Consider the following 26,964-nt stretch of genomic DNA (forward strand, 5'->3'; position numbering starts at 1 on the left):
CTGACAGGGGCCCATTTTTGGGGAGCAGGGACTGTATCTGGCTGCCCTGCAGCCGGCTGGCACCCCAAACCCTCCTGCCATCGCTCGGTCCCCCACCCAGAACGTGTCTGCAGGCGTGGATCCCGCGCTCCGTCCCCAGCACGTCGGCGATGTCCGGCGTGTTTTGGGGAGCAACCAGACGCTTCACCACGCTGGAGGCGAGGCCGAGCTCGCCCGCTTTCCTTGTACAGCCGAGCCTGTGCCCTCCTCCTCCTCGTCCAGCTGCCATGGGGCAAAATAATTTGCCATTGACGGAATAATATCCCGTGGGGAGGGAGTAGGGTGAGAGGGAGAGGGTGGGAGAGGGGTGGGCTGGGGATGAGCATCCCCCCGTCGTGGCGGGGAGCGGGACTGAGGACTTGTTCATTTTAGAACAGGGTAAGGGCGCGGAGGCGGCAAGACGGGAACACTAAATCGCTACCGTGCATGTTTTCTCCTTGCTAATACAATCACTGAGTACGGCACCGCTTCGCCGCCTCCTTCTCCTGGCATCTCCCGGGGCCAGGAGGTCTCACCCGGGGCCTCCGGACATCACAAAATCACTCCCCAGCCTGTCGCTGAGATTTGAGGCGAAGGAAGAAGGACCAGGGCTAAAAATTTGGCCTTGAATATCCGCACGTGATTTTGGAAGATCTCAGAAGCCAGTTTGAGGTTTGGACGCTGGAGAGAAGAGATCGAGTCCCGTGTTTTTCAGGTGTCCTAAGGGACGTTGTCACACGGCTGCCACCCGACGCGTCCCCATCTTCTCGGCTCCTTGCATCCGAGGCCAGCGAGGACGCATCGCCGCTTGCCCTCCACAGCGAGCCCTTTGGGGCACAACCCCAGCTTTTAAATAATAATAATAATAATGATAATAACCTAGAGACCTTCTCATGTAATATACGTTTACGGGGCCTTTTTGTGGAAGGAAACGTACGTGACTGAATGTATATGTATATACATTTGCTTCCTTTCCCCCTTCCCCAATAAATATTCATTGGTAACTCAGATTTGGCTCTACAGCACGCATCCAGCTGCAATTCCCGTGCCGGAGGCTGCCGTTCCTCCTCCCCGCCGTGGTGTTTGAGCCTCGGCTGCGCTTTGGGGCAGGGAGAAGCGGGTATTTAGGCCGGCGCGATGGGGGAGGACGTGCACCCCGGCTCCTCGCTGAACCCCAGCGGCCTTAACCCTGCAGCGGGGCACGTCCGTGGCTTCAACCATGAATTATCCAACCCTGTTTATCCCTGGATCAGGGAGATATTCCCAGTCTAGACGAGGAATAAACAGCCACGGGGCACCCACCTTCCCCATTAATCCTCCCTCGCCTTTTGGGATCAAAGGGGGGGGATTCAGGGGGGGATATTGAGGATGTGGCAGCTGTTGGGGTGGGGGGGGAGGACTTTCGGACTTTGGGGGTTCCCCCCCCCATCCCCAAAAATCACCGAGGCGGCTCAGCTGCGGCTACGCTGTGGTGTAAACCTGGGTGCTGCGGGGGTCACCACGGAGCCCCCAAAAATAGGAAGCCACGGGCAGGGGACAGGGGGTGCAGGGGATGAAGTGTGACACACACCCCCCACGCCACCCCTCCCCCGCAGCGTTTTGGCCCAGGAAGCTCCAATTTCAAAGCTTTTCGGTAACCCCGAGAGGGGCTTGTATGGGGAGGAGGGGGTGAGACCCCCCCCAAACCGCAGCCACCAGCGCGATGAGTTGGACAGTCCTCATCCCCCCCCCCGGCTTCATCCGTCTGGCTGGGGCGGGGTGGGGGAGGGCGTGCAGCCGCCTGTGCCCCCCAAAACCACCCTCCTTTGGCTTTTAGTTCAATTTTATCACGCTTTTTTTTTTTTTTGGCAGAAACGGCCCTTTTTTTCCCTATTTGCGCCGGGGCAACCGCCAAGTCACGTGAGCCGAGGCCACCGGCCGGGATTTGGCTGCCGAGCGTGTGTCGGTGCCGGGGGGACGCACCCCCAGGCCTGACCTTTGCCCCATATCCCTTCCCAAATTGGGGGGTGGCTTTGGATTGGGGGGGGGGGTTGCTTTGCAGGAGGCGGCGCTCGCTCCCCCTTTTTTTCCTTTTTTTTTTTTTTGATCCCCGCAGTGGGGGGGAAGGTGGAGCTTGGGGCCACCCCCGCAGGCAGGTGCTGCATGGCGGCGGGTGCCGGGGCCCTCGCACCCTTCCCTGGGGCCTCCTCTGCCTCCCTGCATGAATTCCCTTATCCCCCCCAAACCAGAGCCCACGTCTCACCGGGTTCCCCAACCGGGGGCGTACCGCCGGCTGTCGATTTGGTGCTGGGAGCGGCGGCCGGTTGCTTGGCCTGCGTCCTCACCAACCCGCTGGAGGTGGTCAAGACGCGGTTGCAGCTGCAGGGCGAATTGCAGCCCCCCGGGACCTACCCCCGGCCCTACCGAGGGGTGCTGCGGGCGGCGGGGGCCGTGTGCCGGGCCGACGGGCTGCGGGGGCTGCAGAAGGGCCTGGCCGCTGGCCTCCTCTACCAGGGGCTGATGAACGGCGTCCGCTTTTATTGCTATTCCCACGCCGAGGACGCCGGCTGGACCGGGTATCCCGGTGGTACCGTGGCCGCCGGGGCCGTGGCCGGGGCGGTGGGAGCCTTCGTGGGCAGCCCCGCGTACCTGGTGAGTGCCGCTCTGCCCTTGTATGCGGGGGGGGTGGGAGGAGGGGGGGGGTGGGGTGCATTTTGGGGACACCCCCCCCGCCCTTTAAAAGATTTGGCCAGCCTGGAGCTGGCTGCATCCTATAAACACCGGCTCGATGCATCCCTTCTCCCCCCGCTTTGCTTCGCACCCCCAAAACTGTGCGGCTGCATTGTGCACGCTTCCCCCCCCCCCCGGCTTCTGCAAATCCCCCCCGCCCCGCCCAGGCACCCGAGGGGAGAACGCCCTCCCAAGGACATTAAATTGGGGTGGGTTTTCCCCCTTTTTGGGGGTTTCCCCTGGTTTTTGGGGGTGTAAACCTCAAAGGGGGGGGGGGCTGCAGAGAGTGTTTGTGGGAGCCCTTTGCCCCGGGGCGGGGAATGGGGTTCAAAGTCTGGAGGTGCCACTCAGCACCACATCTGGGCACCCCACGTGTGCCCGAGGGGCTCAAAACACCCCCAAAAGCTGCTAAGAAGGGGGGGGGGGACACACCGCAGCCTGTCCCAGCAGCAGCTTTGGGGGGGTTTCATCACTCGGCGTGGTGTGTTGTGTGTCCCCCCCCCCCCAAGGTCAAGACCCACCTCCAAGCCCAGACGCTGGCAGCGGTGGCCGTGGGCCACCAGCACAACCACGAGGTGAGCGGGGACGGTGGGGGGACGCAGACGATTCGGGGGTTACCTTGGCCGTGCGTGTGCCGGGACCCGGTGAGGCCGCCGCTATTTTGGCCACCGGGTATTTAAAGCTGCTGTTTGGCAGCTCAGCCCCTTTAGAGGCACTATAAATAACACTATAAATAAATAACGGCGCAAGGATGGGGAGGGGGTGACGGGGACGCGGAGCAGTGACACCGGATCCGGACACCGCTCGGGACCGGTGTCACCCGGCCGGAGCCACGGTGGCTTCGTGCCACCGCCGAGCGATGGGGTTTTGCACATCGGGGTGGGAAATTTTGCCAGAGTGGGATGCACCATTCCTGGGTTGTTTTTTTTTTTTTCCCCAAAAAAAATTTTTCTCTCTTCCCCAGAGCATCTCTGGGGCTTTCGAGAGCATCTACAAGCAGCACGGGGTGGCGGGGCTGTGGCGGGGGGTGACGGGCGCCGTGCCCCGCGTGGCGGTGGGCTCGGCCGCGCAGCTCGCCACCTTCGCCTCCGCCAAGGACTGGGTCTGCGAGCGCCAGGTGAGGAGGAACGTGCGCCCGATCCGGCCACCGCCGCCTCCCCCGCTCCCCTTTTTTTAAATTTTTTTTTTGGGGGGGAAGAGCTGACGGCCGGCGCTTCCCGCAGTGGTTCGGGGAGGGCAGCTGGGCTGCGGTGCTGGCGGGGGGCATGGTGAGCGGCGTGGCCGTGGCGGTGACGATGACGCCCTTCGACGTGGTCAGCACCCGTCTCTACAACCAGCCGGTGGATGCCGACGGCACAGTAAGGCCATTCTGCAAAAGACCGGGACACAGGCACACGGCTTTTCCCCGGGTTGCATCCGGCAGGGGTGCGCAGCCGGCTCCTCTCTCCCCAGGGCAAGCTCTACCGGGGTTTTTTGGATTGCATCCTGCAAATCGCCAGCAAAGAGGGGCTGCTGGGCTTGTACAAGGGCATCGGCGCCGTCTACCTCCGCCTCGGCCCCCACACTGTCCTCAGCCTCTTCTTTTGGGACGAGCTCAGGAAGATGGTGCAGCACCAGCAACCCCCGGGGCCCTAGGAGGGGCTCCCAGCCCCGCCGCGGCCGTTAATAAAGGGTTTTTTTCTATTTTTGGTGTCGTTCCGGGGTCTTTGGGGTGGTGCAAAGAGCAGGGAGTTTTGTGACCTGCAAAGCCGGGACCTGGAACACCGCGATACATCGGGCTGGAGAGGACAACGGCGATGCCGGGGCGGGATTAAAGATGCTGGTGGTCCCCGAGCCCCGCCATCTGCATCCCATCACCGCATCCCTCTCACCACCCTAATTTTCCCCTCCATGGGGCAGCTGGAGCCCTGGCCAGAGCAGCTCAGCCCCAGCTGCCCTCGCTTGCCCCGGCAATGATTTACTAGCCCGCGGCAGGGGCCGCTCCCAGCCTCCGCCCCGTGGACCTTGGAGCTGGGGCCTGGCTACGCCGTGGCTCCTCTTCGCCGAAAATGTTTTCTTTGGGGTCCTGGCTGCCGGCGTTGCCCGGGCTGGCGTGGGGCTGGGCACTGCTGGATGCGCTCCTGCAAGGTGAGAGCCCTCGGGGGTGGTGTGGGGACAGCTTGGGGACATTTTGGGGGACGCCGGTGACCCGCTGCTGCCTTTTCCCCGCAGGGCTGGTGGGTGCCTGCGCCGTCTCGGTGCTCTGCAGCCTCCTGAAGGTTTATCTCTATATCCAGTGCCTGAAGTAAGCACCGGCCCCTCTTCCCCGCCGGGGGACTCATTCCGGGGAGCTGCTTTTGGGAGCTGCTTTTGGGATCCGCTGTCGGGGCGGGGGGTGGCTCTCGGCACCCATGGGTGCTGGCGGCGGCCTGAGCAGGGCAGGGGCTGCGCCCTCCTGTCCCCTCTGCAAAGCACAGGGCAGGTCTCTGAAGGCCACCATTTTTGGGGTGGCGGAGGAGGAAGGGGACATCCCCCCGGCTCAGCGTCCCCCTCACTGTCCCCAGCGACCCAGCGGGGCAGGCGCAGAAGGAGGCGATTGGGGCGCAGCGGCGGGTGCTGGAGCTGCTGCACGTGGCGGTGCTGACGGGCGCGCTGGCGCTGGTGGGGTCCCGCGTGGCCGCGCTGGTGGTGCTGGAGTTCTCGCTGCGCGCCGTCTCCACCCTCCTCTCCCTCGGCAAGGTGAGGTGGGACGGGGGGAAACTGAGGCACGGCGGGGCGGTGGCGCAGAGGCAGCCGTGCAGTTGTGTGTCCATTGCAGATTTGCAAGGGGGGTTGCTTTGCAACCCTGCAGCTGTTGCAGGTTTGCAACAACAATGGGGGCTATAGGGGCTGCGGCACAGAGACCACGCATCGCTTTGCAGCCGCGCATCCCTTCGCTGCTTTGCGATCTCCGTGGGGCTGGCATGGAGAAAACCATGCATTGCTCTGCAACCGTGCATCCCCTTGCTGCTTGCAACAGCCGTGGGGTTACGGGGGGTGCTGCAGCACGGAGAAAAGCACTCATTGCTTTGCAACCGTGCATCCCCTTGCTGCTTGCAACAGCCGTGGGGAGGACAGAGGAGGTGGCACGGAGAAAACCATTTATTGCTTTGCAATCGTGCATCCCCTTGCAGCTTTGCAATGCCTGCAGGGAGGATGAGGGCCATGGCACACCCGAAATAATGCATCCCCCTGTGGCTTGCAGCACCCATGGGGCATATGGGAGCCATGGCATGGAGGAAGCTGTGCATCTTCTTGCTGCTTTGCAGGCTGGATGAGGATGGCTGGCACAGAGAAAACCATGCATCACGTTGCATGCATGCGTGCTTTTGCAGCCGTGCAGCCCCTGGCTGCTTGCAACACCTGTGGGGTTGCAGCATGGAGGAAGCCATGCATCGCTATGCAGCCGTGCATCCCCTCGCTGCTTTGCAACCTCAGCAGCAACTGACGGTGCCGTCCTGCTCTCGCAGGGCGCCCACAGCAGCCAGCTCTACCTGCTGTGCCAGTACTCGCTGGGCTGCGGGGTGTCCTGCAGCCTCAGCTTCTTGCTGGAAGGGGCTCCCCACGGCACCTGCAACCTGGCGCTGGCGGTGGGGCTGGCGGGGCTGCTGGCCACCTACGCCCGGCGCCTGGCTCGTCACGTCTGCACCCTCTACGAGCTGCACAGCCGAGCGCGTTACTGCGGCGTCTGCATCTTCCTCCTCGCCGCCGGTCACGGCATCCCCCAGCTGCTCCGGAATGCTTTGGCCGTCACCTTCGCCGTGGCTGACCTGGCTGCCGTGGCGCTCATCAACCGGGATTTCCTCTCCACGGCGGAGGCCGTCCGCTTCTGGACGCCGCTCACCATCTGCTACACGCTGCTGGTCATCTACATGCAAGGTGGGAAGGGGACCAAACCCCCAGTTATGGGGGGTTTTTTGGAGGGTGAGCGGGGTATGTCCCAGTACAGGGCATCCTGGGGCTATATAGAGGGTATATGGGGCTTCCTGGGGGTGTATGGAACTGTACGGGACATCCTGGGGGTACATGGGGCACAGGGAGCATCCTGGGGCTGTATAGAGGGTATATGGGGCATCCTGGGGCTGTATAGGGGGTATATGGGGCATCCTGAGGGTATATGGGGCATCCCAGGGCCGCACAGGGGGTATGCGGGGCATCCTGGGGCTGTATAGGGGGTCTATGGGGCATCCTGAGGGTATATGGGGCATCCCGGGGCTGTATAGGGGGTATATGGGGCATCCTGGCAGTATATGGGGCACAGGGAGCATCCTGGGGCTGTATAGGGGGTGTATGGGGCATCCTGGGGCTGTATAGGGGGTCTATGGGGCATCCTGAGGGTATATGGGGCAGTATGGGGCATCCTGGGGCTGTATAGGGGGTATATGGGGCATCCTGGTGGTATATGGGGCACAGGGAGCATCCTGGGGCTGTATAGGGGGTGTATGGGGCATCCTGGGGGTGTATGGAACTGTATGGGACATCCTGGAGGTCTATGGGGACACAGAGGGCCACCTGGGGCTGTATAGGGGGTATAAGGGGCCTCCTGGGGGTATAAGGGGCCTCCTGGGGGTATAAGGGGCCTCCTGGGGGTATATAGAAGGTATAAGGGGCCTCCTGGGGGTGTATAGAGGGTATATGGGGCATCCTGGGGGTGTATGGAACTGTATGGGACATCCTGGGAGTACATGGGGCACAGGGAGCATCCTCGGGCTGTATAGAGGGTATATGGGGCATCCTGGGGCTGTGTAGGGAGTATATGGGGCATTCTGGGGCTGTATAGGGGGTATATGGGGCAGTACGGGGCATCCTGGCACTGTATAGGGGCACATGGGGCATCCTGGGGGTACATGGGGCACAGGGAGCATCCCGGGGCTGTATAGGGGGTCTATGGGGCATCCTGGGGCTGTATAGGGGCACACGGGGCATCCTGGGAGTGCATGGAACTGTACGGGACATTCTGGGGGTGTATGGGGCACAGGGGGCATCCCGGGGCTGTATAGGGGGTCTATGGGGCATCCAGGGTTGTATAGGGGGTATATGGGGCATCCCGGGACTGTATAGGGGCACACGGGGCATCCTGGGGGTGCATGGAACTGTATGAGACACTCTGGGGGTGTATGGGGTACAGGGAGCATCCTGGGGCTGTATAGGGGGTCTATGGGGCATCCCGGGGCTGTATAGGGAGTATATGGGTCAGTATGGGGCTTCCTGGGGCTGTATAGGGGCACATGGGGCATCCTGGGGGTACATGGGGCACAGGGAGCATCCCAGGGCTGTATAGGGGGTCTATGGGGCATCCCAGAGCTGTATAGGGGCACACAGAGTATCCTGGGGGCACAGGGGGCATCCCGGGGCTGTATAGGGGGTCTATGGGGCATCCTGGGGCTGTATAGGGGGTATATGGGGCATCCCGGAGCTGTATAGGGGCACACGGAGCATCCTGGGGGTACATGGGGCACACGGGGCGTCCCGGGGCTGTATAGGGGGTCTATGGGGCATCCCGGGGCTGTATAGGGACACACGGGGCATCCCAGGGATACATGGGGCACAGGGGGCATCCTGGGGCTGTATAGGGGCACACGGGGCATCCTGGGGCTGTATAGGGGCACATGGGGCATCCTGGGGGTACATGGGGCACAGGGGGCATCCCGGGGCTGTATAGGGGCACACGGGGCATCCTGGGGCCATATGGACAGGCACCCCACAGCACCCCCGATACGCACGGCGTCCCCCGGTCACGGGGCTGGGGAGGGGACAGGCTCCCCGACGCCGCGGCTGCCCCGACGCCCCGATCCCCGCAGAGGAGCCGCGGCAGAGCAGCGGCGGGGCGGGCGGTTTACCAGACGGCGCTGGTACGGATGGGCGGCCTCCTCATCCTCCTCCTCACCGTGGGCCGTTGGAGCGACGTCCTCCACGTCCTCGTCTCGCTGCTGGGAGAGCTCTGGTGCCTGCTCCACGCCGGCGTCATGCTGGAGGCTTGCCGGCGGCAGGTGAGAGGGGGTCACCTGCCCGCCACGACGCCGGGGTGAGGGGCTGGCGGCAGCCCCCAGGGCCTTTCCGCTTCTCTTCCATCTCCTGTAGGATTTCACCCGGCAGTCTGGGTTGGAGAGGTCGTCGGGATCAGAGGAGGCATCCTGAGAAGGCGCGGGGCGTAACCGGGTATCAGAAACTCAAGGTGGCTTCGCCCGGCTCCCCCAAAACGCGGGCACCGCCCCAAATCCTCTCCGTCACAGATCCCCCATGGGGATGAAGGGAAAAAGGGCTCCTGGAAGGTGCTCGACCCCATTCCGCGGGGCGGGGGAGGCTCAGGCGGCCCCTGGTTTTTGGGGGGACCCCGCAACGCTGCGGCAGTGCTGGGGGGTTTGCTCCCTCGCCCCTCTGGGGGTGCGGGGTGCCGACGGGTGTCCCCGTCCTCAGCAGCTGCAGGGCCGCGCCGCCACGGTGCGAGGGCCTCTGGGGGCTTGTAAATCTCAGGGAAAATAAAGGGTTATTTTTTTCCAGCAAAATTTGTGGGCAGAGCGAGCTGGAGAGGGGCTCGGGGGCAGCTTTTTGGAGGAGGTGGCGCAGTTCCTCCCCAGGAAGGGAAACTGAGGCACGGAGGGGGTGACCCTCGGGCTGAGCGGTGTCCCCGTGCCTCAGTTTCCCCACCTGGCTGCAGCCGGCTGTGCCGTGGGGCACCGGGCCCTGGCGGGGAGCGGGAGAGGGGCTGGGGCAGGAGGGGGCAACCTGGTGGCATTATGGGGCTGTATGGGGGGCACCTGGGGCTCTATAGGGGCACATGGGTATCCTGGGGCTATATGGAACATCCTGGGGCTATATGGGGGCACAGGGGGTCTCACCTGGGCCTCTATAGGGGCACATGGGCATCCTGGGGGTGTATGGGGTATCCTGGAGTTATGTGGGAGGACAGGGGGGCACCCGGGGCTCTATAGGGGCATGTGGGGCTGTATGGGGGCACAGGGGGTCACCTGGACCTCTATAGGGGCATATGGGGCTATATGGGGGCACAGGGGGTTTCACCTGCGGCTCTATAGGGGCACATGGGCATCCTGGGGCTATATTGGACATCCTGGGGCTATATGGGGGCACAGGGGGGCACCCGGGGCTCTATGGGGGCATATGAGCATCCTGGAGCTATATGGGACATCCCGGGACTCTATAGGGGCATAGGGGGTCACCTGGGACTCTATAGGGGCACATGGGCATCCTGGGACTATATGGGACATCCCGGGGCTGTATGGGGGCATAGGGGAGCACCCGGGGCTCTATAGGGGCACATGGGCACCCTGGAGCTGTACAGGGTGGTACATGGGGCACCCTCCAGGCACGTGGGGCAACCTAGGGGTGCACGGGGCACCCAGGGCTGCACGGGGCACCCTGAGGGTGCCTGGGGCAATTGGGGGGGTCCATGGGACAACCTGGGAGGGGGGGCATGGGTCATCCCAGAGCACATAGGGGCACCCGAGGGGCCATGGGGCACCCTGGGGTGCATAGAATCATAGAATCGTTTAGGTTGGAAAAGACCTTTAAGATCATCCAGTCCAACCATTAACCTACACTACCAAGTCCACACTAAACCCATCAAGGGTAGACCAGACTGAACCATGTCCCAAAGTGCCACATCTACCCGTTTGTTGAACACTTCCAGGGATGGGGACTCCACCACCTCTCTGGGCAGCCTCTTTCAATGCTTGACCACCCTTTCCGTAACGAAATTTTTCCTAATTTCCAACCTAAACCTCCCCTGGCACAGCTTGAGCCCATTTCTTCTCGTCCTATCGCTAACTACATGGGAGAAGAGACCAACACCCCCCTCACTGCCCCCTCCTTTCAGGTAGTTGTAGGGAGCGATGAGGTCTCCCCTCAGCCTCCTCTTCTCCAGGCTGAACACCCCCAGCTCCCTCAGCCGCTCCCCACCAGCCCTGTGCTCCAGACCCTGCCCCAGCTCCGCTGCCCTTCTCTGGACACGCTCCAGCACCCCAATGTCCTTCTTGTGCTGAGGGGCCCAAAACTGGGCACAGCATTCCAGGTGCGGCCTCACCAGCGCCGAGCACAGGGGCACAATCACCTCCCTGCTCCTGCTGGCCACACTATTCCCGACACAAGCCAGGATGCTGTTGGCCTTCTTGGCCACCTGGGCACACTGCTGGCTCATGTTCAGCCGCTGTCGACCAACACCCCCAGGTCCTTTTCGGCCAGGCAGCTTTCCAGCCATTTTCCCCAAGCCTGCAGCGTCGCATGGGGTTGTTGTGACCCAAGCGCAGGACCCGGCACTTGCCCTTGTTGACCCTCATACAGTTGGCCTCGGCCCATCGGTCCAGCCTGTCCAGGTCCCTCTGCAGGGCCATCCTACCCTCCAGCAGATCGACACTCCCACCCAGTTTGGTGTCACCTGCAAACTTACTGAGGCTGCACTCAATGCCCTCATCCAGATCATCAATAAAGATGTTAAACAAGACTGGTCCCAAAGCAGAGCCCTGGGGAACACTGCTTGTGACTGGCTGCCAACTGCACTTAACTCCATTCGCCACTACTCTCCGGGCTTGGCCGCCCAACCAGTTTTTTACCCACTGAAGACTATGCCCATCCAAGCCATGAGCTGCCAGCTTCCCAAGGAGAATATTATGGGAGACTGTGTCAAAGGCTTTGCTAAAGTCCAGCTAAATGACATCCACAGCCTTTCCATCATCTACCAGGCGGGTCACCAGGTCATAGAAGGAGATCAGCTTGGTCAAGCAGGACCTGCCTTTCATGAACCCGTGCTGACTGGGCCTGATCCCCTGGCTGACCTGCACTTGCCTGTTGAGTTCACTCAATATGAACTTCTCCATAATCTTTCCCGGCACTGAGGTCAGGCTTAAGACTTAAGACTTGCGCCCTTAAGGCTTCCTTCTTGAAGAAGGCCCAGCCTTCCTGGTCCCCTTTGCTTTTCAGGACTGCCTCCCAAGGGACTTTCCCAACCAGCATGCTGAAGAGGCCAAAGTCTGCCCTCCACAAGTCCATAGTAACAGTTTTGCTGCCCCTCCGCTTGGCATCACCCAGAATCGAGAACTTTATCGTGGGGAAGTCAGAGGGCACCCGGAGGACATATAGGGCACCCCTGGGTCCTTGAGGCACCCTGAGGTCCCACGGGGCACCCTGGGGTGCATGGAGCACCCTAAGGACATATGGGGCACCCTAGGAGGGGTGCATGGGGCACCCCGTGTCCTATAGGTCACCCTAAAGGACCTGTGGGGCACCGCAGGGTGCATGGAGCACCCTAAGAGGGGTGCATGGGACACCCTATGTCCTATGGGGCACCCTAAGGACATATGGGGCTCCCCATGTCCTATAGGTCACCGTGAAGGACATATGGGACATCCCGGGGTGTATGGAGCACCCTAAGGACATATGAGGCACTCCATGTCCTATAGGTCACCCTAAAGGATATATGGGGCACCCTAAGGACATGTGGGGCACCCTAAGGACATTTGGGACACCCTAGGAGGGGTGCACGGGGCACCCTAAGGACATATGGGGCACCCCATGTCCTATAGGTCACCCTAAAGGACCTGTGGGGCACCCCAGGGTGCATGGGGCACCCTAAGGACATATGGGGCACCCCATGTCCTATAGATCACCCTAAAGGACCTGTGGGGCACCCCAGCATGCATGGGGCACCCTAAGGACATATGGGGCACCCCATGTCCTATAGGTCACCCTAAAGGATATATGTGGCACCTCAGGGTGCATGGAGCACCCTAAGGACATGTGGGGCACCCTAGGAGGGGTGCACGGGGCACCCTAAGGACATATGGGGCACCCTAAGGACATATGGGGCACCCCATGTCCTATAGGTCACCCTAAAGGACCTGTGGGGCACCCCAGGGTGCATGGAGCACCCTAAGGACATATGGGGCACCCTAGGAGGGGTGCATGGGGCACCCTAAGGACCTATGTCCCCCGCCCCGCTCCGGGGCCGTGGGGCAGGCGGGGGGGGGAGGAGGAGGAGGAGGAGGAGGAGGAGGAGGAGGAGGAGGCGGGAGGAAGGGGCGGTGATGCCGGGCGGCTCTGCCCCCCCGCTGCCCCTGCGCCGGGCAGGGCGCGCCCGCGGAGCGCACGGAGGGACCCGCACTGGCCCCCAGGTAGGGGACAGGGACGGGGACACCCCCGAAAGGGGCAGGGGGGGCTGCAGGGACATCCCCGGGCAGGCGAACCCCCCGGGAGGGACACCCCCCCCCCCCCCCAAGGTAGGACCCCCTTCCAGGTAGGGGACAAGGACCACCCCCAGGTAGGGGACAGCCCAGGTATGGGGTTGGGGGCACCCCCAGGGAGGGGACAGGGGACCCCCCCGGTAATGGGATAAGGGCTGCAGAGCTCCCCTGGGGTGGGACGGGGGACCAAGAGCCACCCCAGGTTGGGGTTTGGGGGCACCCCCGGGTAGGGGACAGGGGACACCCCCAGGTAGGGGTTTGGGGACACCCCCAGGTAGGGGATGGGAGACACCCCCAGATATGTGGTTGGGGACACCCCCAGGTCGGGGTTTGGGGACACCCCCAGGCAGGGGACGGGGGGCTCCCAGCTTGGGGGGGGGACGCAGTGGGGCCACCGCCACTTAGGGGACAGGGCACCCCCATGTAGGGGACAGGGGGCTGTGGGGCTGCCTGGGGTGGGGGACAGGGGATTGCGGGGGGCCACCCCCCCCGGTAAGGGACGAGGGGACAGCGAGGCCGCTCGGGGCAGGGACAGGGGGGCACCAAGGGCTGTGCCCCCCCCCCCCCCCGCTGCCCCTTCTCCCTTGGGCATCCTCAAAGCGCTCTCCAAGAGGTCCCCAAGGCAGGGGACAGAGTTGGGGGACGGTTGTAGGAGGGCCATGTCCCATCCCAATTTGGGGGGGGCATGTGGGGGTGCCCCATAAGCGGCCCCGTCTCTGCCGGTCCCACCTGGGCTCCCACCCCCGGGAGATTTTGGGGGGCGATGCTTGCAGCAACCCGGGGAGGGGCCCTTCCCGGCGTGGCCTTGGCCATCCCGAAACAGGACAGAGCTACGGGGGGGCAGGACAGACCCCCCAAAAAAAGGGGGAGGATGAACCCCAATAATGCACCCCTCGAGCCTCGACCACCCCAACGGCCCCCGGCTGGGGGGGGGGCATCCGGGGGTGCCGCGATGGGGCTGTTGGGATCCCGTCAGCCCCGGCACAAAGAGGAATGCAACGAGCACATGGTTCCCATTAGCCCCGGAGATTTTTTTTTTCTTTTTCGGGTTGTTTTTTTATGATTATTACTTCCCCCCCCCCCGCCCCCTATTTTCTGCAGCTCGGCCAGGGAAGAGGAAAACCGGCGGCTCCCGCGGGCGAGGATTTGAGCGGCCGGGCGAAGGCTGGCAGCGCCGGAGCCCGTTTGGGGTTTCGCCGGCGGGGAGGGAGGGAAGAAGGGAGCGAAGCCGCTCGGGGTTTTTTCCTTTTTTAATCCCTTCCCCTACTTGAGTCAGAGGCTGAAGTCACCAGCGTGCCCGTCCTGAAGCTTTTCCTCCGCCACGGGGAGACCGGCCGCCCCCCCAAAAAGGATGCACCGCCGTCCGTGAGTGGGGTTTTGGGGGAGCGGAGTTGCCCCGCGCCGGGGCATGAGACCGGGCAACTCATCACACAGGTATTTTTCAGGCTGCCAGTTCGTCTCGGGGATAAATCCTGCTTTACCAGCGCGGCGCCCCAGCTAAAGCCTCGGGGTTTCCCCCCCCCCGAAACCATCCCGTTTGGGAAAGGGAAGCTTCGCCCCGGCTGCTTTTCCCGTTGGGAAGCTGAATAGACAGCCCTTTTCCTTCCCGAGCGGGGTTTATCGGGGTCGGGCGCATCCTGCCTGCGCCGTCGGGCGATGCTCGGGGGCCATTTCGGTGAGGGGGACGCGGCGATTCGCGGCGGTGTGCCTCGGTTTCCCCGTCTGCAAAAATAAAGGGAGGCGGGGGGGAATGCCTGGAGCTGGAAGGGATTAGCAGGGAAATAGGGGTAAATGAGGAGGGAACAGGGAGCCAGGGGACCTAGAAACACCCCAGAAAAGGGTTTGCAAAAGCAGATCCTGTTTTTAAGAGGCAAGGCGGGGTTTTCCTGCTGCCCACAGGAGATTAATCCCAGGTGGGGGCAATAAGAGGAAATAAAAGGGGTTAAAAGGCTTACGAAAGGGCGGCGTTTGGCTACAGAAGCACAAAAATGGGCGATTTTGAACGCTGCTTCACCAGGACCCTTCACCCTGCGTCTGTCCTCCCAGGCACGAGACCATTTATTGCCGTGACGTGGGACGGGGACGCTCGTTCCTTCTCCCTTTCCGGGAGGGCGAGGAGGGAGGCGGGTTGAGGCCGAAGGGTGAGGCGGCTGCAGGAGCTGCCAGTGCACCCGTGGGTTTCGCTCCCTTTTATTTTACTTTCCCCCAAATCGAACCCAGGTCTGGCTCTTCCGCGGCTTCCGCAATGCTGCCGGGGAAAGCGGAGAAGAGGATTGCTTCGTCCGTCTTCATCACCCTGGTGCCGCCGCGGAGGGAGGCGGCAGCCAAGGAGAAAATCCAAAGGGAGACGCGGTCAGATGGTGCCGAGGTTCCAAGCACCCGTCGCCCCTGGACTCTGCCGCCGCAGCCCCCGGCGTTGCCCAGCGGAGGTGAGGGGTGTCTGCGGGGGGCTGCCAGCGGTGCTGGGAGGATGACAATGGTGCCAAGGATGCTGTTGAGACGCTTTGCTAAAAGATGCGCGTGCAGGCAGGAGGGGTTGTGGGTTTTTTTGTGGGGGTTATTCCCCAAATCCCTGCACCCATCCCGGGACGGATCCGGCTGCCGGGGAAGCACTGTGTTTGCTCTCCATCGCTGGGCACTTATCGGTGCTGTTTGCCCCCTCCGGCCGGGACGGTGTTTGCTTTTGGGGCAGGTCGGCGAGCGCAGCTGCAAAGCTGTTGGGGCGTTAACTGCGATGGGGTGTTACTGGAGGTTATTGCCCCCCTCCCAAACCCACTGCGTCTGGTTTTTGTTGCAGAAACCCGCCCAGTGGCCCCCATGCCTTCGTCCCCGCCAGTCCTCGTCCTCTCCGAAGCGCCCCAGCCCTTGTCCGCGGAGGCGCTGGGTCCGGCGCTGCAGCAACTGGACCTGGCGGCACCCACCACCCTTCAGGTGAGGAACGACGGGGTGCAGTCGCCCCAGTGCCTCAGTTTCCCCACCTGCAAGAGCATAAATGTAATGTGGCTTCGCCCTTCCCCTGCTCACCAGGCCCCTTCCGCCCTCCCCGCCCAATTGAGGCCACCCAAATTTTGCCAGGAGCAAGCGGGCAAGCCACAGTGGCAGGATGCAAACGGGTACCCGGAGAGGGACGGCTCCAGAGGTAAGGGGGGCACCCAGCTGCGCGGTGCAGGCTCGTCCCCGGTTGGGGAAACTGAGGCACGCAGCACCGAACCCCTCTCCCTTCTTCCTGCAGACGTCTGCGCCTTCTGCCACAAAGCGGTGGGGCCCCGGGAGCCGACGGTGGAGGCGATGCGGAAGCAGTACCACGCCGACTGCTTCACCTGCCGGACCTGCCACCGGCTCCTGGCCGGCCAACGCTACTACCAAAAAGATGGGCGCCCCATGTGCGACGCCTGCTACCAGGTACCCGTCCTCCCTCGGGGACAGCCAGCACCCTTGGGGTGTGTGTGTGGGTGGAGCTGGCATCTCACGGCGTGTCCCCCCAAATCCCAGGCCACGCTGGAGAAATGCGCCAAGTGCCGGGGGCTGATCACGGAGCGCATCGTCCGTGCCCTGGGCAAGGGCTACCACCCCGGCTGCTTCTCCTGCGCCGCCTGCGGCCGGGCCATCGGCGCCGAGAGCTTCGCCGTGGACGAGCGGGACGAGGTGTACTGCGTGGCCGACTTTTACAGGTTGGGGAGCAGGGAAACAGGGGAGCGTCCCCAACATTGAGGGGTGCGGGGGGGGTTCGGCTCATCCCCGTCGCTCCCCAGGGCTCACGCCACCCTGGTTTGCTCCCGTCAGGAAATACGCCGTGGTTTGCAGCGCCTGCGAGCGCCCCATCGTCCCCAGCGAGGACAAGGACGCCTACAAGATCGAGTGCCTGGGACGCAGTTTCCACGAGAGCTGCTACCGCTGCGAGGTACAGCCCCAACGGGGCTGGGGGTGCCCCCCAAAAGCCGAGGGGTTTGGCACCGAGCCTTTGCAAAGCACGGCCACAGGGCTCACAGCACCCGGGGTTATTTTTTAGCCACCAGTTTATCTTGCAAGTGACGGGGAGGGGAAAAAATAAGTAAATGGGGTGAAAAGGATGATGCGTTCGGCTAGGAGAGCTTCAGCTTTTCAGGCTTTTGATGTAGTTTGTGGCTGGTGGGTCTTGCAGGGAAGATGGGATGCGATGGCATGGTGTCTCACATGCAATGCAGCACAGGGACCCCCAAAACACGGCGTCCCTTTCCCCTCTCGCCCCCAGAGCTGCGGGACGCCCCTGTCGCCGGAGCCAACGGAGAACGGGTGCTACCCCCTGGACGACCACCTCCTCTGCAAGTCCTGCCACGTCCGCCGGCGGAACGAGTCGTCCTGCTAAAACCCCGCGGCTCGACCTCTGTTTTCCAGCGCTGGACATCAAAAAGGGGGGTGCACCCACCGGGATGCACCCCGCAGCTGGGCCCAGGTGCCTGCTGCACCCCCAAATAGCTGCAGGACCGGAGTTTTTGTCATGAAAATGTACCCAGGCCCCCGACCCGCTGGGCTGGCCAGGCGGAGAAGCGCAGATGTAGTGTCCCGGCACGGCTCTGTGCTCGCTAGGAACATAAAAAGCCCTGGCAGAGCCTTGGTGGCGGAGGAGCTGAGGTTTCGTTCCCTTATTTCTTTTTTTAAACTCCTTTTCCGAGGCCAGTTTGGTTTCCTTGGGTGTTTTTTCTTTCTTCTCAAGCTTCCTTGGGGTTTCACTTAAACGTTTCTCTCTGTGGTGACGCAGAGAGCGGGCACTGATTTAGTTACTCGCAGTTAAATAAACCCCCGAGTTTAAAACCCCTCGTTTCTTTCATCCGCCCTGCCTTCCAAACCCATAAAATGCAAGTTTAAAAATAAGAAAAAAAAGCGCCACTTTTTTAGATTTTTTTTATAGGCGTGGCAAGAGTCGGGTCGCTCAGGGCGATAACGCGGCCGATTTCGGGGTTCAGCGACTTGGCAGATGCCGCTGTTGCCCCGGGGGAAGCGGAGGGTCATTTTTTGGGGCCAGATTGGGGATTTTGCGATGTGGCGTGGTGTTGATGAAAAGGTGTTTGGTGGTTTGAGTTTTTTGTTGCTGTTGCGGACAGCCTGCACTGCCTGGGCCCCATCTCAACCAAGCGGCGGAGCCGGCAGAGGGCAGCCGGAGCACAAATTCCCCCATCAGGCAGAAAAAACTTCAGCTAAACCTCATCTCCTCCATATCCGACAGCGTCAGGATGGCAGAAAAGACCGACAGCCCTATTTTTGCACGTTATCCAAGATGATACCACTCCGCCAGCGGCAGCTTTTTCATTTTCTCTCAGTCCAAGCCCCAAAACAGCAGAAATTAGACCAATTCTATGATTCTATGATTTCTCTGCGTGCCCAACATCTGTGCAACCGATGTCACCGGTGCTTAGTGGTTTTGCTTGCGAGGGCGTTGCAAACCAGCCGGAGAAAGGGAGGGGGTTTTCTTTTTAACCGAAAGTGCTTAAAAAGCCACAAATTGAGAGCAGAAAATAGCAAGAGCATCTGAGATGATGTTTAATGCTTTCCTGATGGAAAAAAAAGGGAGCTGCTAAAAAAAAAACAACAAACCAAACCGCAACCATCAAACCAGCAGCCATACGCTTCTAGGTTGTATAATGTCTCTCCAGCGCGTGCTGTATTTATGAATGAAAGGGTTAATGTATGGTTACTGTATGCACTGGGGTCCGGCGGGCTGGTTCATTAATCACACCAACCCCGCAACTATTTCCTGCCGACTCTCCCCATCTACAAAGCCTATTACTCAACGTTCGTAACGTGTGCCTACGGCCCATCCATCAGGTCGTAACTCGCTATAAACTTACTTATAAATAGGATGTTCATGTAAAGTTGCGGTCTGTCCCCGTCACTTAAGTAGGTGGCTTTGGGTCCGTGTCCCATGCCGGGGAAGTCCTGTGCTCGAAGTCAGCTCTCGCTTTCCAAAGCCGCTCGCCCCATGGGGGAAAAACCAGGCACAAAAATGATGCTAAAAAAGTAAAAAGACGTGGGCAGACTTGGCAGCGGTCAAAGGGAGCGGGGAAGGGAAGCCCTGGGGAGCAAAGGGTTGCTCGTTTTTTGGCAATATGGGTATTTTTCCAAGCGAGGTTTTTGGGGAGGATGGAAACGCCGAAGCTGAGCAGCATTTTGGATGCGTTACTGCATTTCAAGCCGGCTTAAACTCTCTGCGCACACCCTTGGGTGCTCAGCAAGCTACGCTACCCCTCTGCAGAGCTAATGGTGGGAAAGGGTCAGGTATTTCCCCCGCAGAGCAAGCCAGGATGGGCCATTAGCACCGGGACTGTGGCCATTTTTAGCTGGAGGCAGGCAGGGAAAAGTTTTTATCAACATGAAGACTTGAAGAAGATCCTGAAGGGCACGGAGAAGGGCAAGGCGCAGCTGGAGGGTTCAGTGGCGTGGCGAAGGGATGTGGAAATGGTCAGATTTGGCGTATTTTTCCAGGAGCGGAGGATGACAAGGGACAGGGATGGATGCACGTGGAGGTAAGAGAATAAAAGACTGATTTAAGCCATTTTTTTCCTTGGATAAGGGGAGAAGCATTGCAAGCTGAGGCGCGGGGAACATCACTAAGCCTGAAAAGCACAGCCCCACGTTTTCCCCTGGGAGGATCTCGAGGAATTTCCAGCGTCGGCCGAGCGGAGATTTTGCAAGGGTGGGGCTGTGGGAGCTGGGTCCCATCCTGCTGCCAAGCAAGCCCACAACGGCTGTGACGGCTCAACCCGTCCTTGGGCTCCTCGCCCCGTTACAAGCGCTTTCGCAAGCGCCCAGGTCTGCTAGCAAAAATAAAATAAATACAAATCACGCACGGAGCAATATGAACGTCTTGCTGTCCTTGGGGGCCCCCCACCCAAGACCACCCAGGCATAAAACCCGCTCGAGGTCTCTCTCGTCTCCTTCCAGCAGCGGTGCAAAAGGGCAAAGAGGATCGTACGCCTCCGAATTGCACTGGCCGGGCCCTGCCCTTCCCTTGGCTGCTGCAATAAGCCCGGCTTGTCTTGCAATCCCTCTTGGCAGGCCAAGGAGAGCGGGGAGGGACCTGGCTGCCCTCCAAGGAGAAGCAAATGCAAATATTTCTTCACTTCAGGCTGGGTGCGGCCTGAGGATAAAATTTCCCCGGGCATTCCCAGCAAAGGCATCCGATACCGTACCCCGCTGTGAGCCCAGTTTGCTCCCAGGAATACAACGGTGTATCCCATAACAACAACAACAAAAAAAAAACCCCAAACCAAAGGTTCTCTTTCTTGCAACACAAAGGACTGCCTGATTTTTTTAAAAAGAGCTTTTAAATTAAAGGAGGAGCTGACAGGCACAGCTGTAGTGTTTTTAAATCAGTGGCCAAAGTGTTGCTTCATGGGGCCCCGCGCCTGCAGCCGCTGCCACCGCGCCGCCTACTGCGGCCCCGAGCACGAGGCACTGGACTGGCGGCAGCACCGGCTGTTCTGCAGCCAGCACGCCACCAGAGATCACTCGGTGGATGCCATTCCAGAGCATAATGAATTCCTTTTTCCAGAATATGAAATTTTGATAGCACCTGAGGAACCAGAATTTCCTGCTGACAGCAGCATAGATCCTGATGACGAACAAGGAGCTGTAGATACTTCAAAGGACCCGGAAGAACAAAAGGAACTTGGAGCTACAGGCAGTGCAGGAGAAGTATTTCAAGCCTTAGATGAAGAGACATTGGAAGCAATGGCAAACTATGAGACTGAAGAAGACAAGATCTTCCAAATGTTTGAAGAGCAAATAGCTGCCGAACCAGAGCAGATTATTAGATACTGCAGAGGAGGAGAAGGCCCAATCTGGGTATCAGGTGAAAATATTCCTGAAGAAAAAGATATCCCAAATTGTTTATGTGGTGCCAAAAGGATTTTTGAATTCCAGATTATGCCACAGCTCCTGAACCACCTTCAGGGTGACAGCCTTGGAGAGAGCATTGACTGGGGAATGCTGGTGGTATACACTTGCGCTGACAACTGTGGTGGGGGAAACAAATACCTGGAAGAGGTCATATGGAAACAAGACTTCTCTGCAGGCTCTATTTAACTTCCATCAAGTTACTAAGTTGAGTCATCTAAATAGAATATTTGCCTTGTCTCAATGCATCTATGCACTAGGCAAACAGGTAATTGAACTAAAGTCACTGATATCTGTGTATCTTGTAACGGTGATAGGACTACTAAAAGTAGACCTTGGCAGCCTCTCTCTTCTGCTCCACAGGAGCTTTTACTTCAACCTGGTAATGAAGCCAGATGCATTTGTTAAGTGACTTTCATTTCCACCCGAGAGTACTGAGGGAGCTGGCAGAGGAGCTCGCCAAGCCACTCTCCATCATCTATGAGCAGTCCTGGTTAACAGGGGAAGTCGCTGATGACTGGAGGCTTGCCAATGTGACGCCCATCTACAAGAAGGGCCGGAAGGAGGACCCGGGAAACTACATGCCTGTCAGCCTGACCTCGGTGCCGGGAAAGATTATGGAGAAGTTCATATTGAGTGAACTCAACAGGCAAGTGCAGGTTAGCCAGGGGATCAGGCCCAGTCAGCACGGGTTCATGAAAGGCAGGTCCTGCTTGACCAAGCTGACCTCCTTCTATGACCTGGTGACCTGCCTGGTAGATGATGGAAAGGCTGTGGATGTCATTTAGCTGGACTTTAGCAAAGCCTTTGACACAGTCTCCCATAATATTCTCCTTGGGAAGCTGGCAGCTCATGGCTTGGATGGGCCTAGTCTTCGCTGCGTAAAAAAATGGCTGCGTGGCCAAGCCCGGAGAGTAGTGGTGAATGGAGTTAAGTGTAGTTGGCGGCCGGTCACGAGCGGTGTTCCCCAGGGCTCTGCTTTGGGACCAGTCTTGTTTAACATCTTTATCAACAATCTGGATGAGGGGATTGAGTGAGCCCTCAGTAAGTTTGCAGGTGACACCAAACTGGGTGGGAGTGTCGATCTGCTGGATGGTAGGAAGGCCCTGCAGAGGGACCTGGACAGGCTGGACCGATGGGCCAAGGCCAACTGTATGAGGGTCAACAAGGGCAAGTGCTGGGTCCTGCACTTGGGTCACAACAACCCCATGCGACGCTGCAGGCTTGGGGAAAATGGCTGGAAAGCTGCCTGGCCGAAAAGGACCTGGGGGTGCTGGTCGACAGCGGCTGAACATGAGCCAGCAGTGTGCCCAGGTGGCCAAGAAGGACAACAGCATCCTGGCTTGTGTCGGGAATAGTGTGGCCAGCAGGAGCAGGGAGGTGATTGTGCCCCTGTGCTCGGCGCTGGTGAGGCCGCACCTGGAATGCTGTGTCCAGGTTTGGGCCCTTCACTACAAGAAGGACATTGGGGTGCTGGAGCGTGTCCAGAGAAGGGCAGCGGAGCTGGGGCAGGGTCTGGAGCACAGGGCTGGTGGGGAGCGGCTGAGGGAGCTGGGGGTGTTCAGCCTGGAGAAGAGGAGGCTGAGGGGAGACCTCATCGCTCCCTACAACTACCTGAAAGGAGGGTGTAGTGAGGTGGGCGTTGGTCTCTTCTCCCAAGTAGTTAGCGATAGGACAAGAGGAAATGGGCTCAAGCTGTGCCAGGGGAGGTTTAGGTTGGAAATTAGGAAAAATTTCGTTACGGAAAGGGTGGTCAAGCATTGGAACAGGCTGCCCAGAGAGGTGGGGGAGTCCCCATCCCTGGAAGTGTTCAAAAAATGGGCAGAGGTGGCACTCAGGAACATGGTTCAGTCTGGTCTACCCTTGATTGGTTTAGTGTGGACTTGGTAGTGTAGGTTAATGGCTGGACTGGATGATCTTAAAGGTCTTTTCCAGCCTAAACAATTCTATGATTCTATGACAAATAAGGCCTTCTTTCAGGCTTTTGTTTGCAAGCTGAAGATTTTTTGGCGTGGCACAAGGAAAGCGAGCCCCTAAAGGAAAAAGGGTTGGAAAGCGCTTTCCCCAGGCATCCCCCCAGTCAGCCGTGAGAAATGCGAAAAGCAGAGAGGGAGCGATGAGCTGGATTCCTTGCATGCCTTCGCTCTGCCATCACCGCCTTCAAGGTGCTGGGAAGGAGCCAGCTGCGGAGAGGGAAACACTGCAGGAAGGGAAACTGAGGCCGAAGCAGCCACCGGGGCTTTGCTGGCTGGAAAAGGCGCTGGGAGGAGGGTGCTCAGTGCTGATGATGTTTTGGTTGTTTTTTTGTTTTGTTTTGTTTTTTTTTAAAATGGGATGGAGAGACCTGGAGGAAAACTGGGTTTTTCCTTTGGTCGACCCAGGTTAATCGCAACCATATCCCAGCCGGCTTGCTGCAGCATCATCCTTCCCTGCAGAGCATTCAGACCCGTTTTCTCCACTTTCCCATCTTCGACACAACTTAAAAAAACCTAACATTCTTAAATGAAAAGTGGTCTGATCCTGCTGGCTAAGGGAGAGTGGGGGAAAACCAGCAAGAATTACTCTGGGAGCTGCCCAAGCCCTGAATTTCTCCAGCTTCATTATGCAGCACAGACGGAATGTATAAAAAAAAAAAATGCCATATTCTCCTTTTTTCCCATTTTCCCAGCAAAACCAAAACACTCTGCACCACGCTGTATTTTTAAAGCACGCCGTGTTTTCAATTACACGAGGCGAAATCCATGCAGCCAGTTACGCAAGCGTGTTACCAGGCTGCAAGCGATACACTGGGTTATTAAAAAAAAAAAAACAACAAAAAAAAGAAGCAACCCACCCTATTTCTGAAAATAGATGCATGGCACATGCCTGCAAGCGGGGCTTTGACATTTTATATCCCAGTTTTCCTTCATCCTATCAGCAGCGATTACAGCATCCCACAGCCCTATCTCCCAAAAATTAACAGGTTTTCACCCAGATCTGGTTTCAAGCAGCTTACGTTACATCTTTATTTTGCTGGAGTGTCCATTAGAACCCATAGGTGAGGGGGTTTATTTAAAAAAAAAAAAAAAAAAAGGCATTTCTCTCTGAGGTTATCCCGTTTGTCAAGGCGGCTTATTGACCTCGGTGATTTATCACTGGGAAAAATGCTGGAGGGAGGAGAAGGGGGGGGGGGGGCGTTTAGCTCCTAAAAATAAATACATCCCTTAATTCTCCGTGCAGCTAAACTTTCCCTCACAGACCAGCCGGGGGAATAGACTTTAATCGCCTTTATCGGATTGCTTCCTCCCAGGCTGAATCTTGCTGAAGCGATCGGCCTCCAGCCGGTGTTTTAAGGGCACCACGTTTTGTAAAGGGAAAAAAAGAGCAATAAGGAAGAAAAAGAAGGGTATTTGCCTGACAAAAGGGGGAGGAGGAGGCCGGGGGCTGCCCCTCACGGCCCGGCCCGGCCCCGCCGCCTCCACAGCGCCGCCGCGCCCGCGGTACTGCAGGCGCTGCCCCGCCGCTCGCTTCACAAAATGGCCGCCCGGCGGGGCCACGGCGAGCGGCGCCCAGGCGACAAAATGGCGCCGGGCGGGCAGCGGGGGGAAGGACGGACGATGCGCGGCTGCGGGGGCCGAGGCGGCGAGTGCGGGCTTCAGCCGTGCCAGGAGCACGGCGGAGGAGCTCCTCCTGATGTGCGTATCCCTTCCAGGCGGGCAGTGAAAGGGCTGCGGGTGAAACCTGACCTCCCCTCCCGCCCCCCGCCTTTGCAAAAGGATGCGAAAATGCCCAGAAATGCGCATTTCCACTCGGCCACGGGGGTGGTGGAGGCCTCGGTCTCCCCCGCGCCGCTTCAGCCCCCCCTCCCCCGGCGGCATCGCTGCCTCAGGGCCCTCCGCCGCCATCGCCCCTTCATTCCCCTCACAGCGCAGCCCGCCAGCACCGACGCATTTCAGGGTGGTTTTTTTTTTTCCTCATAGCGTGAAGATTTTTGGCCCAGAATCGCTCTTTCCACACGTCCCCCCCTCATCGTCACCACATGCACCCCAAGGTGGGTAGGTTTATGCTTAATTCTTTCTCTTCCACCGCTTTTCTCCTTCGCAGGGGTTGAAGCTGCCGCCTCCCGCTCTCCTCACAGCATGGAAAATACCCAAACGTGCTTGGAAAAAAAAAAAAAACAACTAAACCAAACAAAAACCCAAAACACCCGAGAATTGATTCATCTTCAGAGCCGGAGCGGCGCGGAGAAGCAGCAAGCTGTTGCCGCTCGCCTTGCTCCCCACGACAACCTGCCCGCCATTCGGTTAATTAAAAGCATGTACTTGGTGTGATCAGACGTGGTAATACCATAAAAAAAAAAAAGCCCGTAACGTCCACACGCTCGTTGTTGGAGGCTGCAGCCAAGGTACCACGTACACTTTTTTTTTTTTAAATATATTTTTTTAATGTTGCCTTACCTTTTTTTCTGCACCACAGTGTTGTTACAGGCTACATTGTAACATTGCCCCTTTGTTAAAAACCACATGCCTAAAATACTGCTATTTTTTCCTGGAATTACAGATTTAGGCCCGTACAGATGCTCTTTTATTTCTACATATATAGAAATATTTCCATATATTTACTACGTATTTCTCTATATAAGTATCTTCTTTTTCCAGGGACTGATTACAGAATATAAAATAAACCCACACACCTAAACCACTATAATTTAATTATATATAATCACTGTAATTCTGGCCCGTATATATGTTTGATTTTATTTATATATGTATTACCTTTGTTTTCCTCCATTGGCTTTCTATACAATATATCCTAAAAGCAGGAGAAAAAAAAAAAAGCCATCCAAAAAAAAACCCAAAAAGCAACCCATCTCGTTTTTACAGTCCGTGGTGAAAGTTTGTGCCTGAATGTTTTATTTGTTCCACAGAGGTGTAGATTTTCCTTGGGAGATTTGGGGAGGATTTTTTTTTTATTAGAAGAGGAAAAAAAAAACCACCCAGAAAAACAAAAAGAGAACCAAAAAGGGGGGGGGAAGCACACACAAACCCAAACCCCAGTAACTGAAGCTGCAAATGCAATCAAATAGTCCGGATCAGAGAGTTCATTGCAACAAAAAGAGAGGACAAATTAGTTGAACTGAAGTGGCAGGCTTATGCTGTAGATCCGGGAGGAGGGATCAGCTCCTTTATCCCACCATCTAGCGCTCCAAACACCACCATTTTTTTTTTTTTTTTTTTTTTTTTTTTTTGGTGTGTGTGTGTGTGTGCGCTTTTGTGTTGGGGCGTTTTATTTAAAGCCAAGCGGGCTGCAAAACCCCGCCGAGCCGGGGCTGCCAAATCCGCTCATGGGCTTTTTTTTATATATATATATATATATATATATATATATTTTTATATATATATATATATATATATATATATATTCCCCCCCCCCCCCCCCCCGCACGCATCCGATCCTTGTGCAATCCTCTCCCTTTTATTATGTGCTCTACTGCTCGCTCTCTCCCCCCCCTCCCCTCTGCGGGTATAAAGGTTTCTCTCCCCAGCTTGGCTGCTTATTCCAGAAGTTTCTACGGGGGAGGGGAGCACCCACTGCGGAGCCTTTGCCGCAGCGCCGGGCAGGCGTGGTCCCTGCCGCCGGGGGAGGAGGAGGAGGAGGAGGAGGATGCAGAGGATGCACCACCTCTCCCTGCCTTCCCTCCCCGGCTGGCAGCCTCTCCCCCTTGCTAGATTTCCCCATCCTTGAAAAGGGTGCTGGGAGGTGTTTGCAAAGGATATTTTTTTTGTGGGGTGTGTTCTTTTTTTTTTTTAAAAAAAAAAAAAAATCTTTTTTTTTTTTTCCCCTCCCCTTTTGCTAAATAAATTAAAAGCAGAGCTGTCTCCTGATGGAGATGGATGAGGCTGGCCTGGCAGCAATGGGGCTGCTCGCTCGCACGCACTGCCGCAGCCTTGATCCGGCGTAGCGAGGGTGACGATGGCAGAAGTGACCTTTCCCAGGCGGTGGGAGGGAGGCTTTCTCCCCGACACGCTCCCGCTTGGAATTCATTTTAAATAGCAGGGTTATTATTTTTTATTCTCTTTCCCTCTTCCCCTTAAAGAACAGCTTGCTCTTTCAACGATTTTTTTTTTTCTTGGTAGCCTGTGGGTTGAAGCTTCCTCATGATCGGATTTTTTTT

At 58.4% G+C, this 26,964-nt stretch overlaps 3 protein-coding genes and 1 pseudogene across 3 annotated transcripts; all 4 read left to right on the forward strand.

Moving 5' to 3' along the window:
* Nucleotides 1-2,160: 2,160 nt before the first annotated feature.
* On the forward strand, nt 2,161-4,362 carry SLC25A34 (solute carrier family 25 member 34). Its single transcript, XM_075721662.1, has 5 exons — nt 2,161-2,649; nt 3,237-3,302; nt 3,692-3,844; nt 3,951-4,085; nt 4,180-4,362. The coding sequence occupies exons 1-5, from the start codon at nt 2,161-2,163 to the stop codon at nt 4,360-4,362; spliced, it is 1,026 nt and encodes a 341-aa protein (XP_075577777.1).
* A 317-nt stretch (nt 4,363-4,679) lies between these two features.
* TMEM82 (transmembrane protein 82) lies at nt 4,680-8,883 on the forward strand. Its single transcript, XM_075721719.1, is given in 7 exon segments — nt 4,680-4,854; nt 4,939-5,011; nt 5,271-5,445; nt 6,216-6,624; nt 8,547-8,575; nt 8,577-8,735; nt 8,827-8,883. Coding segments are annotated over 7 exon segments (981 nt in total). The 5' UTR covers nt 4,680-4,775.
* A 5,463-nt stretch (nt 8,884-14,346) lies between these two features.
* On the forward strand, nt 14,347-17,283 carry FBLIM1 (filamin binding LIM protein 1). The gene is made up of 8 exons (XM_075721663.1): nt 14,347-14,372; nt 15,159-15,367; nt 15,736-15,869; nt 15,966-16,077; nt 16,171-16,340; nt 16,431-16,609; nt 16,722-16,839; nt 17,170-17,283. Exons 1-8 carry the CDS (start codon nt 14,347-14,349, stop codon nt 17,281-17,283), a joined length of 1,062 nt encoding a protein of 353 aa, XP_075577778.1.
* Nucleotides 17,284-20,306: 3,023 nt separating this feature from the next.
* LOC142594967 (programmed cell death protein 2 pseudogene) lies at nt 20,307-21,143 on the forward strand (annotated as a pseudogene).
* Nucleotides 21,144-26,964: the final 5,821 nt, after the last annotated feature.

This window comes from Pelecanus crispus, chromosome 15, assembly GCF_030463565.1.
Source record: "Pelecanus crispus isolate bPelCri1 chromosome 15, bPelCri1.pri, whole genome shotgun sequence".
Lineage (NCBI taxonomy): Eukaryota > Metazoa > Chordata > Aves > Pelecaniformes > Pelecanidae > Pelecanus > Pelecanus crispus.

What these genes read in the sequence shown, in the direction of transcription:
- SLC25A34 (XM_075721662.1), top strand. Translation starts at nt 2,161, where the DNA reads ATGGCGGCGGGTGCCGGGGCCCTCGCACCCTTCCCTGGGGCCTCCTCT. An exon ending in TGGGCAGCCCCGCGTACCTG is followed by an intron (nt 2,650 to 3,236) that starts GTGAGTGCCGCT and finishes CCCCCCCCCAAG; the next exon opens with GTCAAGACCCACCTCCAAGC. An exon ending in GCCACCAGCACAACCACGAG is followed by an intron (nt 3,303 to 3,691) that starts GTGAGCGGGGAC and finishes TCTCTTCCCCAG; the next exon opens with AGCATCTCTGGGGCTTTCGA.
- FBLIM1 (XM_075721663.1), top strand. Translation starts at nt 14,347, where the DNA reads ATGAGACCGGGCAACTCATCACACAG. An exon ending in CGGCACCCACCACCCTTCAG is followed by an intron (nt 15,870 to 15,965) that starts GTGAGGAACGAC and finishes CCTGCTCACCAG; the next exon opens with GCCCCTTCCGCCCTCCCCGC. An exon ending in TGCGTGGCCGACTTTTACAG is followed by an intron (nt 16,610 to 16,721) that starts GTTGGGGAGCAG and finishes TGCTCCCGTCAG; the next exon opens with GAAATACGCCGTGGTTTGCA.